Genomic DNA, 15,160 nt, shown 5'->3' on the forward strand with positions numbered 1-15,160 from the left:
AAGTACCATATTTAAATCATATTCAAATGTTATGTGGCATGGCATACTTGGTTTTACAGTTATATGAAAGGTCAAACAAAAATCCCAAGTCTCTGTCGATTTGTAACTATTTAGATTTACCTCTTAAATTCTAGACTTTTACCTACCCAGTCATTGATATGTCAGTGCAAATTTAACTACATTTTCAAGGGCACATTGATAGCATTTGCTGTGGGATGAAGGAAAACAGAGCAGGACCTCTGTGTATTCAAAGGCTGCTGACAGCAACCTCGGGGCAATTCAGCAACTTACAAGTAAGAAATGTGACTCGATCTATTATGCAGGGTTATTTCAATGGCTTTCCCACTTGTGGATAGTAAGTGTAGTAGCATGTTTGCAGACCTACTGTATAGTAGAAGAGGATGGTTACCACAACCAACCATGATTTCCCAAAAAGAAAACATGGCACTGTACTGAAAATACATTTTCAGGGTTTTATTAAATATTGAATGTATTTTCTACACTCAAAAGACCACATACATTTTAATGGTCAAATCTTTTAAGCCAACAAATGTTGGCAGATATGCATGGTTAAGAGCAATACCAATGGATTTTCCAATAGTCAAAGTACAGTTTCCCTCTGAACAGGAGAAATCCAGACAGTAGATGTTCCTGTGTGCAGACACTGCATATCCAATGGGCAGCCATTCATAGCTGGTTAAAGTTCATTTACACCACACATTTACTTTCACAGAAGTAAAATGAATCTGGTCTAAATGTATCCATAACCAATCAGAAAAGGTGCAGAAAGAGCCAGACCTCAGCCAATCAGATTAAAGGAGAGGTATAGTAAACTAAAGAAATGTGCTGAAAAGGTCACTGCATGTCTGACATTAAGACAACTGTTCTTACATTTTAGCTCTAATTTTCTCGCTCTCCTAAAAAAAAGTCAAACCTGAGGTCAGCTACCTCCAAGAGATGCCAATAGTTCTCCTTCCTCTCCACTATCGGTGTCCTTGTCCAATTGCACATCACAGTCCCCCTCCCAAAAGCAATAAACACAAGTACAGGGAAATAAGTTGACACACTTTATTCCTAAAACAGAAGCCACACCACCAACTGCTGGCATGGCATTCATATATAATTATTTATATATATTGCCGTTTGGTTTTTGTGTCTAAATGTGTGGTATAAAATACTATATACAACAATGTACCTCTTTATTTGAACACAGTGAAGTTCATTGCTGTACAAGTCCTCTGTAGCTACAGCTTTGCTGTAAGTCGTTCATGCTCAAAGGCATGAAACATAATTCTCCACTCTAATTCTTCTGTACATTGTGGCAATACAAATATTCTGTCTCCATTACAAAAAATAATACTCTAAAAGCAACCTACTGGGACTTTATTTAATTTTTATGGGGTTTTTATTCCTGGTTGTTTTTTTTAATTAAGACAATTACATATATCTTAGACCAATTGCTTTAAAGCAGGAAGGTGATATAAACCTTCGCCATTTTTTATATATAAAAGAGGTTAAGAAATAAGACAAATTATACATTTAAAAACGTACAATAAATAAGATGCAGGCATTTCATTTGGATACTATTTCATCCAAAGGAATAAAAAGGAATTTCAGGTCTTAAAACCAAAGATCCATTCTTGAGTTTTTTCCTTGATCAAATATGTCCCTTTTCTTCCAATAACTTTACAGATAGACTTGTCTTTCCAATACAGACTGGCCAGTGACTGTGCTGCCATGCTACATACCATGACAACCAATCTGTCATTCTATCACGTTCATTAATTGCGACTCAACTTCTGTTTTCCCCCCTCATCTTTATTCCCTTGTCTCTATGTGCATGTCTTTGAATCATAGGGACGGGACTGTTTTAACCAGTAACAGCCGTCCAATCCCATCTTGGTGCAGGATCCAGCTCCGTACGCTGGACTAGTTCTTGCAGTTTTCTTCAGTCTTGATGAAACGCCCTTTGGAGTCGTTGCTTTCCTTTTCTTTGAAATGTTTCCCCTAAATCCCCCCCTGTAACAGGCTGTTGGCTACAACATGTTCATGATGAAGTTGTACATCTGGTTGAGCACCACGAAGTGAATGGGTAGACATGATCGTCGGTCCTGTGTAGCCGGGTCACATGTCAGCCAGGAGAGGGCGTTGTACTGCTCCAGCACAAATCTGTTCAGGCATACAAAAGAAATGTAGTTACTCTTTAATTTGGAGTTACTTATAGAGTGACACACTTGGTTTAAAAGATTAATAGATAAAATAAGCCTTTTGTTTTTCAAAATGATCCATCCTGGGCTATAATTAACCAAAATGCATAAGAAACTAAGTGCACATAATGCTTAAAAACTATTAAAAAAACAATATATACAAATATATGTTTAGCTCTTGTATATCAGTAATCATATTTCAGTCTGAATAATATCTGCAATACAAAAATCCCCCTGAAAACACAGTCAGCGGGGTGGTACTAATATTTTGTGCACTCGACTTGTAACAGAGTGTGTTCCGGTGTTGTTTACCTGAGTACATCTGAGGTCTGATTGGAGTCGAGGGGGTGGGAGTGTTTGCTGTGCAGTAGTTCATCTGATTGCACTGAAGACACATGTAGGTGCAAAGAGGCCTGAGAGAGGGAGCACAGGGGAAGAGGTGGTGTCAATGGCCTTATAATGAAGTTGTTAACCTTTTGTTATGTCTCATCTAAATAAATATAGCTCTTTTCACAGAGCAGTGACAGCAGCATTGATCCTGTAGCTAGTTCTAGAAGCAAGGGAGAGCACCGCAAATCTAAATGATGTAGTTTTCTTGTATCTACCATTTTGATTACACACAGGTGTTCAGTTACCACAAAAACACTTGCTGGGGCAGAGTTGCAGAATGTTACAGAAAAGATTTGCAGTTCATTAATGGCTTACATATTAACTGCATATTTAAAGGACAGTTATGGTTTTATGGGGAGTTGCTTGCTGGACTATTTCTTGGTTGGGAGCAGTGGCTTCCTGGAGTCTTATGTCACAGTGAGGTTTCCCAGCAGCAAATTTGCCTAAGTCCTAAAATGACGAGGGCATGACCCGCTCTACTCTGCCTCCGACTGGCTAGTACTCGTTGCCTTTGTTGGTTGAATTGGTTAGGTTTAGGCATAAGGAGTGAGATTGATTAGGGTAAGGCTACATCCACACTGCTATGTTTTTTATGCCTAGCGTCCACACTACTCCGGCGTTTCCTGAGCCCCTAAAATGGAGACATTTGGAAACACAGCTAACTCTGTTTAAGTTTGAAAACTCTGGGGTTTTGTTGTAGTCTTGGAGGCTGAAACGGAGACCTTTGAAAACGACAACCTACGGTTTGTTTTTATTGTACCCCTAATGCCCTATGACCTACCTTAAAGGGATACTTTGCCGATTTAAATCCAGCTCTGTTATCTTTATGTGGGCAGTGTGTTTAAATGATTGGTGTGTGACTTCCCTCCAGCAGTGGACTTCTGTGGTGCGTTTCGAGTCATCCGGCATACTTCAGCAGAGCTCGGCTGCTTGGAGCTCTGTGCGCTGCAACCACGGGGGAAGCCACACACCATTCCTCTAAACACACCGCCCACACTGCCATGACACAGAGCTGGATTTAAATCAGCAAAATATCTATTTAATTGTTCTAAGTTGTCTTGTTCAACCAAATACATTTGATTTTTTTCATCATGCACATGTGTAAAAAGGCAGCACTAAAAGAAGCCTACTAAATAAACACGTGAGGGGGCAGGGCCTTGTACCTTGAGGAAGAGTGGACACTGGTTCTGAGCCTGCGGACAGGCTGACCAGAACCAGTCAGGTAGTGGGCCGGCTTTAGCCGTGGAGACAAAGTAGCCAAGTGCCAGAGGCTGCTGCAGGAGGTTAGGAACTTCTTCATGAGACTCCATACGGTCCGTACTCTGGCCCTGCAGCAAGGCAGAAAGTCAAGGTTAGCTCTGTTCCAAGGTGTCATACCACGTTGTACTGTATGGATTCTGACAGATTACACAGTCAGACCATCTGATGTTGTTACATTCTGACTCATTTACAGTCCCTCCAGAAAAACGTGATTATGCGATCGCATAATTCAATGCATAATCAGCCAAAGTCCGCATATTTATGCGGGGACCACATTTTTTTCAAATACGCCGCACTTTCGCCGATTTCCGCGCAAAATATGCGGGGCTTGCATGATTTCATAATCCCCGCATTTTCGTTGCAAAAAAGTCACATATATCTTAGCAGAACTTCACACAAGAGCAGCTGGTTTCCCCTGTTGCCATGGGAATGTTATGAAGTGACGTTATGAAGTGACGTTATGAAGTGACGTAATTACGCGACGTGAACATCATCGAAAAGCTGCAAACCCCGCGATGAAGCCATGATGAAACCGCAGTTTTTGCAAGTTCCCGCAATTTCATTGCATAAAATTGCATAAATATCCTGCATATTCCATCGCATTTTTTAAGAAAACGTGCCGCATAATCAAGGATTTTTGCCTGCAACGATCACAAAAAAAACTCCACATTTTTCTGGAAGGACTGCATTTAACAGCGCACAGAGGAATGGACATTAATCCAAAGCTACTGTCAATATTGCAACATATAAGTATATGGCATCTACATGTTAACTCACCTTACTGCCATCACCTCCGTGGTGGTAATGAGAGCCAGGGGAGTGTACTGGTGAAGTTGTGGGCGAGATGTTGATGATGTCTGGGTCCACCAACTCGTTCTCCTGGTCCAGCAGGTCAAAGATTCCGATAGCATCGGACCCATCTGAGGAGAACAGAAGAATCATTCAACAGGTCTGCAAGTGATGAAGTGTTAAGATCTTTTTTTTTTCCCTTTCTTTTTTTTAAACCAATACACTCCATGTGTTTCTGAAAAGCATCTAAAATGCTCTCAACGAAAGTTCTCCTTCTGGTCTGTATGTTGTTAGCCAAAAAATATGTATTTCATGCATTGCAGAAAATATAATTTGGACATTGGCTTTTACTTTTAAGGCCATTATGTGGTTAATGTAGCTATTTACTGAGTGCAGAATGTGAGTGACCATGCTTCATGTAGATGCGCTAAGTATGTAAGCACACACCACTATAAAACAGACTTTTAATTGACTGGAAAAGTAAACAGGAAGGATTGGAAACAAACAGTACAGATTAAAGGGGAAACGCAGTAATTGCTGCATTTCCGTTTGACATCTGTCACTTTGTTTAAGGTCCAGAAAATAGGATGAGCCACACTGAATTAAAAACACATGAGAATCCCAGGGAATGACTGACAGATGAAGGAGCACTACTGACCAGTGGTGGCGTTTAGAATGTCGATGTTGGGGTCAATGTTGGTGTAATTGGAGCTGGCCACTTGGACAAAGGCGGATGTGGGGAAGACCAAGATATGGGTGCAGGAGGTGTCCTGTGGGGTGCTCAGCTGGGACGTCTGCATGTTCAAGGTGGTGCTGCGGCCAAACACTGAGCCTGTCGACACAGAGTCTGATGGGACGCACAGAGGAAGGAGAGAGTGACGGGTCAATAAACAGTGTGGCTAAGAAGAATGGAATTAAATATAGGAATCCTTGTCACAATCCCTTTATCTAGTATGGGTAAAATCTTTTAACTGGTCTGGGCCAAGCAAATTCTCCATGTTTGAGTCAAGGACATCACATAACTCACAAAGGAATAGAACATATTAAAACTCTGTGGCATTCAAGCATCAAACCGGAAACTGAAACTAATGAATACTGCCAACAAATTACTTAAAGCGTAACTCTCGCCAAAATGCGACCTAGGGTGTTTTTGTGAATGTACCCGAGTCAAACTTTCTTTTAAAAGCATAATTAGGACGGAAACGCCACTTTCAAGATTTATCGTATTTTCATTTTTTCGGTCAAATGGCCTTTTGAATGTGAGTGCAAGCGGCACTACTATGATCACATCAAAATCACTAGTTTTAAAACACTAAGAAGGCTTGACACAACATGAGAGTTTGCTCCAAGTATCACCAGGGGCTCTACACCTTAACGAAAGCATTGACAACATTGTTTGTGTACCTAGAGTTTACTAAAAAGAAAGGTTTTTAACAACTCACTGTAGCTGTTGGTGTTTCCAGTCGCTGCCATCTTGCCAGTCAAAAATAGTCGATCTCCGAATGCAACGTAACAGGGAGGAGAGTAAAGATGGAAAGCTCCTAAAGCTTAGCTCCATATAAATGCACGGATTATTTATTGTTTTGTCGTTACTGAAAAACAATATTGACCTTCTAGTTGAAAAAGGAGCCTCCTATGGAGTCCGTTCATTCGCATTCTGAGATTGACACTTTTTGACTGAAAAGATGGCAGATAGCGTAAACAACAACAGCTAAAGTGAGTCGTTAGTCGAATAGTGATTTTGAAGCAATCATAAAAGTGCCCCTAGCACTCCCATTCAAAAGGCCATTTGACCGAAAAACAAAAATACGGTAAATCTTAAAAGTGGCGATTCCGTCCTAATTATGCTTTTAAACTAAAGTTTGACTCGGGTACATTCACAGAAAGACCCTAGGTTGCATTTTGGCGAGAGTTGTGCTTTAAATGTTACTCTTTATCAATCCCTACACAAGAGATATGATGGCATCTATTGTACTGTGTATCAGATGGGAATTTTGGGCAAACAGAAGCATGGAGGACCAAGGAGGTATTAAAAAGTGTACTGGATCTAATCTTTACATCTAGTCATTTTACTGATTTGAAATGATTCAATTTTTTTGCAACATACTAATGAATATGTTAATAATATACAAGTATTATCTTCAACTGAGCAGCAAGTAACAATTTTACATTTGTGATTAAAATAGAGTCCTTTTAATTTTACAATGGTAGGTTTCCGCATTTGTATTTCATAATCATAGAAGAAACTAGATTTAAAATGTCAGAATAGCAGTTACGTCTTGTGCCAACGACTTGCTTAAATTTAGATTCTATGTTGGAAAACCCCTCCTAGTCACAGCCATCTGAGGCTAAAACAGCATTGCTAATCTCTTTCAGTTTACAGAGCTTTTTAGGAAGGAGATGTCCTCAGCCCAGCATCGCTCAACACAATCCTGGTATGATGCACTGACAATCCCCCCACTCGTTTCCCAAAATAAACCCATTGATCTGGCTCTCCATCACACAGCACTGAGATCAATGGGCATCTGAGAGCTAGTGCTGTATGAGCGAAAGGTACATGATCTTCCCTGCCATCAATCTGCTCTGGACAAGGAGGGGACACACATTGTGATATGCTGCTGCCATCCATCACGACACACACACCTCTGCACTGCCTTTCTTGGTACTCAGATGAGAAGTGTATGTTAAAACACGTAGTAGGTATATTTATAATCTTTGTCACGTGCACATACTGTACCTGGCATGATGATAAAGGATCCCTGGGGCTCCATAGCAACCAAGCACACGCTGAGGATGCTGGGAGTATCTGAGGCGGAGATGCCACACATTCGACACATTTCCTTCAGACGGCGACTCAGTGACTGGAGGTTTCTCCTGCTCAACAGAATACTCCAGTCTGGAACATCAAGAGAGGAGAGCAGCAGGGATGAATGAACATGTGACTCACTGCGACGAAAAACATTTAAATGACTTAAATGCTCTATTTTGTTTGGTCACAAAAAAAGCATTTGAGCATGATTAAACTAGTCGTCCTCACCTTTTAACTCTCCGTGTCCTATCCTGCCTAGTCGGCCAATCACCACCCTCCAGGGGACTGATGTCATCTGCACTAGTCCCAAACACCAATCCCACAGCTTCTGCAGGCCGAGCCGCCGAACAGAGCCCTTTTTCCTCCGTGCTCTGCGGAACATGCATTGACCCACACGTCAAAACCACTTTTCAAAGTATATTTAGCTGCTAGTCAATAGAGCTGGTTTAACATTTTGTTGAGGCAGGTGAAGGTGAACCTCTGGAATGTGTGGGCCTGTGCAGACCATAATTGACTGACAGCTGTGTGCCTTCCCTCTCAAGCCTAATTTACACTTAAGTGAAAACTGCCATTTGACAAGCATAATTGATACAAAAAAAAAAAATCACAGTTTTTAAGTGTTGGTGACAGCTGTCGTGCACCTTTTGTACGGTCACAGATAATTGTTGTGCAGCTGTGACTGAATGTGGGATGATTCACAGAGAAAAATGAACAAGTCGAGAATGTGGAGGAGGATGGCAAGTTGCTTTCAAACATGTACAACACTGGTGTGAGTTCATTCATTCTTTTTGCTGCTGAAAGCTAAGGCTTAAGCCCGTCTCGTCATCCCGTTGTACGCTTGTGATGACGTCATCACGTTACGCGTCGTCCAGTGTAAAACAGCTGGGGGACCATTTCTATTGCAGATGAAAAACGCCTTTACACTCTGCTCACAAAAATGAGCATATCTCAAAAACAATTTTTTTTACATAGTTCAAATAACTTAATGGAGTGTCGAGAGATATTTTGTTAATGTTTATTATTATTATATTTTGTATATTGTTAATTTAGAAATGTTTTGGATCAATAAGTTTTGTGTTTTTATTTAGTAAAACAATGATTATTTTGTTTTAATTAATTTATTACACTATTTTACTACTTTTATTAATTATTATGGTTTATTGACTTACATAACCTCTTAGCTTAGGTTGTACTGATTTTAGGGATATGAAGTATTTTAAGATACTCCAAGAAATGACATCACAATAAGCAAACATACCAATGTAGGCACTGGCGGACCAATTCTATTGCAGAGTTTAAAGGGTTAAATAACTTTCACAATATCTGCACTACAAACAAAAACATTGTGTGACACGTTTTCTGTCAGCAGACACTTTTCTTACGACTATGACAGCTATGAATTATTTTTCATTAGTTGTGTCACACCTGTTAAGGCAAGACAACGAATAACTCTTTCTGTACTTCTTCTAGTACTCAGAGTTTATTAACCTTGGTCTTGTGTGGGGGTCCAGTGGTGTTACATGATTTCTAATATGGTAATAAAGACTTTGAAGTTGGTAGGTTTTAATGCCATGCAGACGGAGGTAGTCCTACCTGTTGGGCACATCTATGTTGATGATACAGGTCTCTAGGAGTTCCCCATACAGGTCAGTGCATGTAGCCAGGAGCCAGCGTTGGTCGTGGGACAGACAGTACCCGACAAACAGCACGTTGTATTTCTGTGATGCCTCACCAAATGTCTCCCCGAGCTCCGTCTGCTTGTCCTTTACCGGTGCTAGAATGAACGGAGGTGTATACAGACGCAGACACTCCGGCCTCTGCAGATTGGGAGGTAAAGTGATGTCAGGATAATGGATTTAGGATAAATGTTCAGCCCTTCTAATTGGACATAATCCAGCTATGTACAGTTTGTGCATGCGTGATGGGCTGCTGGACTTTCAGAGCTGCAAGACATCCTCTCTTTCAATCCTAATTTCTGCTGAATTCACATTCTAGGTATCTTTACATGCAAAAAGGTCCCTTGTGTCACTCCAATTGTGCTATCCATAATCCCACTTCTCCCAGCAAGGCAGCCTAAGGTTTGACATTGTTTTCAAGGGAAAGGGTAGCGCTATCTGTAAAGAAGGAAGTCCACTGAATTAGGTCCTGATCTAAAGTGCCCCTTTGTCTAAACCTGGAGTCAAGATCCCATTATGGAGGTCTCAGGGAGCTAGCCAAGCAGATAATGGAAAGAAAACTCTAGAGTAGCAGAGGGTTACAAGTTCCCTTGGTCCTGTTCCAGGAGAAAACACTACGAGGGTGGTTAGGACTAAAAAACTCCCTGCCTTCTTTCTCTTCAGTGGCAAACTGAACACAGCCGGGGCAAAAGGCTGGGTCACATCAGGTCAGGTTCACGTTTGCGAGAGAGCTGAGGGCCACAGTGTCAGCCTCTGTTTGCTTGCCTATCGATCAGAGGACAACGCTAGCATGTTAATGCCAACGCACAGCCAAAGAGATGACCTGTAACTGCACACTAGGACTAACACTTTTCTCTGCTTTACAGATGGATTACGTCAAAACAATTAAAGTGCAACTGCCACGTGTTGCATTTACCTCTGGGCTCTTCAGTGCGGTGTCAATGGCCAGGCCCGGGCCGAAGCCCGTCAGTGACTTGACATTGGTGAAGGTGGGCAGTGGCCGTCTGCACTGAGCAAAGACGGAGAAGGCAAGAGACTTGAGGTGCTGGGCGTAGATGTGACGGTCTTCGCCGCGTACTGGCTGAAGCAGGTACTGGCATGGGACAATCTGAGGTAAAAAAAGACAAGTTGTTAGACACAGGCAACACAAGTATAACACTCTCTCTACACTCTTTCCAACAATGCTTCTACAAATGCAATAGCTAAAAGTCAGGGGAAAATGTTTTTTTTTTTTTAAACTTACTTAATGGCTCATTTTCAGTTGTGTAACTCATTAATATTTTGGATAATGTACACTAAGTGACCAATAAATAAAAAGCTCTGTACAATGCCCCCCCCCCCCCCCTAAATGTTGATGATTTAAATAATCAGTCGAGCAGTTAAATCTCATCTTGCCAGTCGAATCACTTTTTTTTTTGCAACGTTATGGTACACAGAAGTTAATGCAGGATAACAGCACAACATGCTGTTAACTTTTTGTCTCAAAATGACCTAACTCCAAAACTAACTGTGATGGAAACAGAGAGGAGTGATGGAAATGGAGGGGAGAGTGACGCGGAGGAGTGTGACTCATTTCTGTTCTGTGTGGAAACCTGATGTGAGTGTGTGTGTGTGTGTGTGTGTGTGTGTGTGTGTGTGTGTGTGTGTGTGTGTATATATATATATATATATATATAGCTATTTTATTTGTATTTGTTTGTCTTGTTTAATTTTTATTTATCACTCCATCACTTTTTCCCCAGGGATCAATAAAGTTCTTATGAATGGTGATGACACGGCAGGGGAGACACGGTCCGTGTTTCAAGAGGGGTTGGGTGGGTTGCCGACATCGCCACTGACGCACTGATGACAGTCAGGCGAGGTCCATGCGGGGGGTGCTGTTAGCCGCGAGCCACCTTCCTAGAGCTGGTTGTGACGCACCGCCACGGAGGAAATGCACCCAGCGAGGCAGAGCTGGGGAGACAAGAGGAACCTCCCACACCGAGCGGCTGTGACCCGGGCAGACTGAGCGGACCCCACCAGTGAGAAGTGGTTCATTATGAAACTGTGGCGGGCCTACCTAGACTGTAGGTGATTAATGGGAAACACTGGATTAGTCACAGAAAATGGGAACCATGCGATTTTTCCTTTTGTATGAAGCAGCAAAAAAGTCGTGCCGGTTTGAGTTAATTTGCCCGACTTGACGTCGCACTTCCTGCGATGCGACTAATGCGCACATTACAACCTCGATGCTGAAACGATATATTGTGCAGCCCTACTGGTGTAGTAGTGTAAGACTGCATTATATTGTCATCTTTGTGCCCCTCCACATATACATATATATATATATATATATATATATATAATAGGGCTGTCAATCGATTAAAAAATGTAATCTAATTAATTACATACTCTGTGATTAATTAATCGAAATTAATCGCATACATAATTAACGGTGCCTGAACAGATACTTTTTAAGAAAGTAAAAAAAGAAAAGAAAAAAAGGGTACTAAACAACAGTTGGTGACATTAAAGAACGGCTTTTTTATTGCTAAGGCCATATGGTCAAAATTAAATGATTTAATAATAATGTATAACAATAACAATAATTTATTTCACTAGTAAATTGCTGTTGAACGACAAAAACAACCACCAGATGGGAAAAGGACATTTACAATAACTTCAAATGCACCACGAGGCTGTAGTTTACCAGTTTCATTGAACGCACCGTCTGTGTTGTTTCTCCGACAGCAGCTGCAGATTGTTACATATCCTCTACAGTAAAACACAGTCAAACTTTACACCGTTTAGCGTTAGCTGTCAGCATTTTAACCGTGTTTAATCCAGCTACTAGCTAGCGGTACGCTAACGTTAGCTGCTGTCGAGTATAGTGTTAACTAGCTAGTGGTAGGCTAACGTTAGCTGCTGTCGAGTATAGTGTTAACTAGCTAGCGGTAGGCTAACGTTAGCTGCTGTCGAGTATAGTGTTAACTAGCGTCATGTGCAGCAGTGTTTGTGTTGCCTGTAACGTCTGTTTCAGAACATCAGAGAGAAGTGCAGACATATCAGTGGCACCAGATTTCGGTAGCCAACCCTATTCAGGAAGAAGATTTTTACAAGTAAATGTTCCAATTAATGATCCAGGCAGCACATTCTCGTCTCCCTCCTTCATTTTACAGTCCAATGGTGGCTAGAACGGCTCCGGGTCAAACGTCAATATGGAATGGATTAATCTGCGTTATTTTTTTTAACGTGTTATTTTTTCTCAGATTAATTAATCGAAATGAATGCATTATTTTGACAGCCCTAATATATAAGTTAGAAAAAATATGAGAAAAACTTTCCATTATAATGCAATCAAACACGACGCCCCTAAAATACAACCTTGGAGCAAAGCCTTAAAAAGAAATACCATAGATACCAAAGATCTCTATATACAAACATGTAGAGCATTTTAAGTGAGGTAGTATTAATGCTATTGTATTGCATTACTTTGATAAGGGGTTTCTATTTTTGGTCACTCAGGGTACACTGTTAGTAATTATGAACATTTTACTGCTTCTGATGATGATGGATATGTCAGCAATGATGCCATTGAGCCTAACCTGTTAAACATTAAGGAGTAATGGACATTGACATTCAACAACATTGAATGCATTTTTAGTCATGCAATTATGTTCACGGTAATGAAATACAATATGGTCAGCAATAAAATAATGATGGCTCTCCTGGGAACTTTACTCACTTGTACAGAAATAGAATTGCGGATGTGTGGGGGCAGAAACTGAAGCATCTCAAGGTAGCAGCGTAACAAACCCAGCGTCCACACACTGGAGTGGGCCGGCACTTGCCCCGGGCCTCCATCGGCCTCCTCGTAGCTAAAGGGGTCCACGATGTAAACAACAATGGCAGGTGGATACGTGATGGCATGGGACTCCCCATCCGTGGGGACACCTACTTTCTCTCGTTCCAAAGTGCTAGGGGAAAGCACAGGAAGATAAAACACACACACACACACACACACACACACACACACACACACACACACACACACTTACTTATTAAATCAGTCTTATCCTCAGCTCGGTTCTTAGTTTTTGTCCTCAGCTTTTGAATGGCGGAGTTACATCCAAGACTAAGACATCTTCGAAAAAATACATTTATCACTTCATAAAAATGTATTTTAAATAGCAATGATCAAAAATATCTCTCAAACTGGTATCTAAGTGTCGCTTAGCAACCTCTTTGCTAAAGTTCAATGACTTTTGCAGATAATAAAAATTATTATGGAATTATTAGATTATTATTGTCTGTACCATATTTTTTTATAGAAGGAATAAACTACTCACCTAAGTGTTTAACAGTGATTTCACAACATTTAAATAGTAGATCAACACTAGTTGTGACTTGTGTCACTTTTTGTCACTTATGTACAAAACTGCTATGTTTATGGTGTGCAGGCTTGTGTGTCCTGCAGTACCTTTCAGGAGGCTCTGTGGGACCCGAGGCCTGGCTGCTGGAGTTGTCCCCTGAGGTGCCAGTATTCTGGGTACCAGCCTGCTGTCCCAGCTGTCCACTCTGGGGGCCACCTCCCTGGCCCTGGTTACCCATGCTCCCAAAGGGGGGAAAAGAGTTGGGCTTGGCAGACGGCATCCCGCTGCCAGGCTGGCCTGAGGATGTCACCAGACTGTTCGATGACGCAGAGCCATTTCCAGACCCACTGTTGTTGTTGTTGTTGTTGCTGCTGCTGTTGTTGGGAACGGAGGAGCCTGCAGTGTTCACTGAGCCCTGCTGGCCAACTAAGCTGGAGCTAGACAGTTGTGTGGATGATGACTGGCTGGACGAGGGCGAGGGACTGGGCTGTGTGAGGAGGGAACTGTCCAACTGCTGTGATGCGAGGTATGGAGCTAAAGAGAGAAAACACAGCATTGGACTTTCATTAATAACATCAAACACGCTTTGAGAAAATGAAACTCTACTTCATTTACTCTATTACATCTTGACCTCCTTCTTCACTGATTTCAAGCTCTCTTTCAAAAACAGTCAAGGCTCTCTAGCTAGCCTTTTTAGAACTAAACCAAGTGGTGTCGAAGGTGGAAATTCAGTGACAAAGAACTGACTGATGCTGTGTTCCAGGCAACCCGTAACGCGTGTTTTCACAACCTTCTTCCCGTGAAAGTGCCCTGGAACGGCAGTCAAACCCTAACTTACTACTCATGAACTCGTACCAGATGGTTGTACTCCCAGTTATAGTTTTTGACGTCACACACACACAAACAACAATGTCAACCCCTGTTGATGCTGTACAGACGTCGGTGATTAACAGTGAGAAATAGAAATAAATAGACATAAATAGGCAACGTAAAGTAATTCTGCACATTGTAATCAAAACAATACACATACGATTGTGTACTACTACAGGTTATGTTTATTAAATGAAGCCCAAAATATGTCGCTGACTAGAAATCGCTAGTATCAGCTAGTGCTAGCTAGCTAACGTCAATGTTAGGTAGCCGCTAGCTAACGCTAGCTAGAAGGGTTTGTCGTGACTTTGCCTGAAACGCTACCAAGTCGTGAGTCGTGACTTGAAGTTGTGACTTACGGGCTAAAAATTGTGTCTGGAACGCAGCATGAGCCTAGCATTGAGGAGTAGAAGAATCAGGGACTACGTAGAATAATAAATGCAGCAGTAACCTGGCAGGCTGTAAATGACACATACCGAGGTTGTGGCGGCACACTTGTGCATAGAGTTTGAGCTTAGTGAAGGCGTCGCTGTTGCTGCTGGCAGCCTTGAGGAACCAGTCGCTGACTGGCTGATCCACGAGGTTCTTTGCTCCATTGCCGCCGACAAGGACAATGCCATCGGGGTAGACTTTGGAAATGGGCCGGTGCTGGCCCAGTCGACATGACTAAAACATAGACACAAATTGCAAAGACCATGAATGTGTGAACCGGTACATACAAATAATTTCATTTAACAATCGTTAACAAGGCTTGAGTGTTGTTGCAGTGCTTTTTCATTTTAATTTGACACGTTTCCAATAAAACGT

At 41.6% G+C, this 15,160-nt stretch overlaps 1 protein-coding gene across 2 annotated transcripts in view; it reads right to left on the reverse strand.

Moving 5' to 3' along the window:
* Positions 1-1,054: 1,054 nt before the first annotated feature.
* Positions 1,055-15,160, reverse strand: part of med13a (mediator complex subunit 13a) — an 89,990-nt gene continuing 75,884 nt past the window's right edge. For both annotated transcript variants that reach the window (XM_031311043.2, XM_035990962.1), the window contains 12 exons: positions 14,830-15,019; positions 13,591-14,017; positions 12,856-13,087; positions 10,048-10,239; positions 9,049-9,272; positions 7,684-7,826; positions 7,384-7,542; positions 5,305-5,493; positions 4,635-4,777; positions 3,761-3,925; positions 2,520-2,620; positions 1,055-2,169 (listed from right to left, as the gene is read on the reverse strand). In XM_031311043.2, the coding sequence (XP_031166903.1) occupies positions 2,037-2,169; positions 2,520-2,620; positions 3,761-3,925; positions 4,635-4,777; positions 5,305-5,493; positions 7,384-7,542; positions 7,684-7,826; positions 9,049-9,272; positions 10,048-10,239; positions 12,856-13,087; positions 13,591-14,017; positions 14,830-15,019 (2,298 nt within the window). In that variant the 3' untranslated portion in view covers positions 1,055-2,036. The remainder of the gene's footprint in view (positions 2,170-2,519; positions 2,621-3,760; positions 3,926-4,634; positions 4,778-5,304; positions 5,494-7,383; positions 7,543-7,683; positions 7,827-9,048; positions 9,273-10,047; positions 10,240-12,855; positions 13,088-13,590; positions 14,018-14,829; positions 15,020-15,160) is intronic.

This window comes from Sander lucioperca, chromosome 13 (genome assembly GCF_008315115.2).
Source record: "Sander lucioperca isolate FBNREF2018 chromosome 13, SLUC_FBN_1.2, whole genome shotgun sequence".
NCBI lineage: Eukaryota > Metazoa > Chordata > Actinopteri > Perciformes > Percidae > Sander > Sander lucioperca.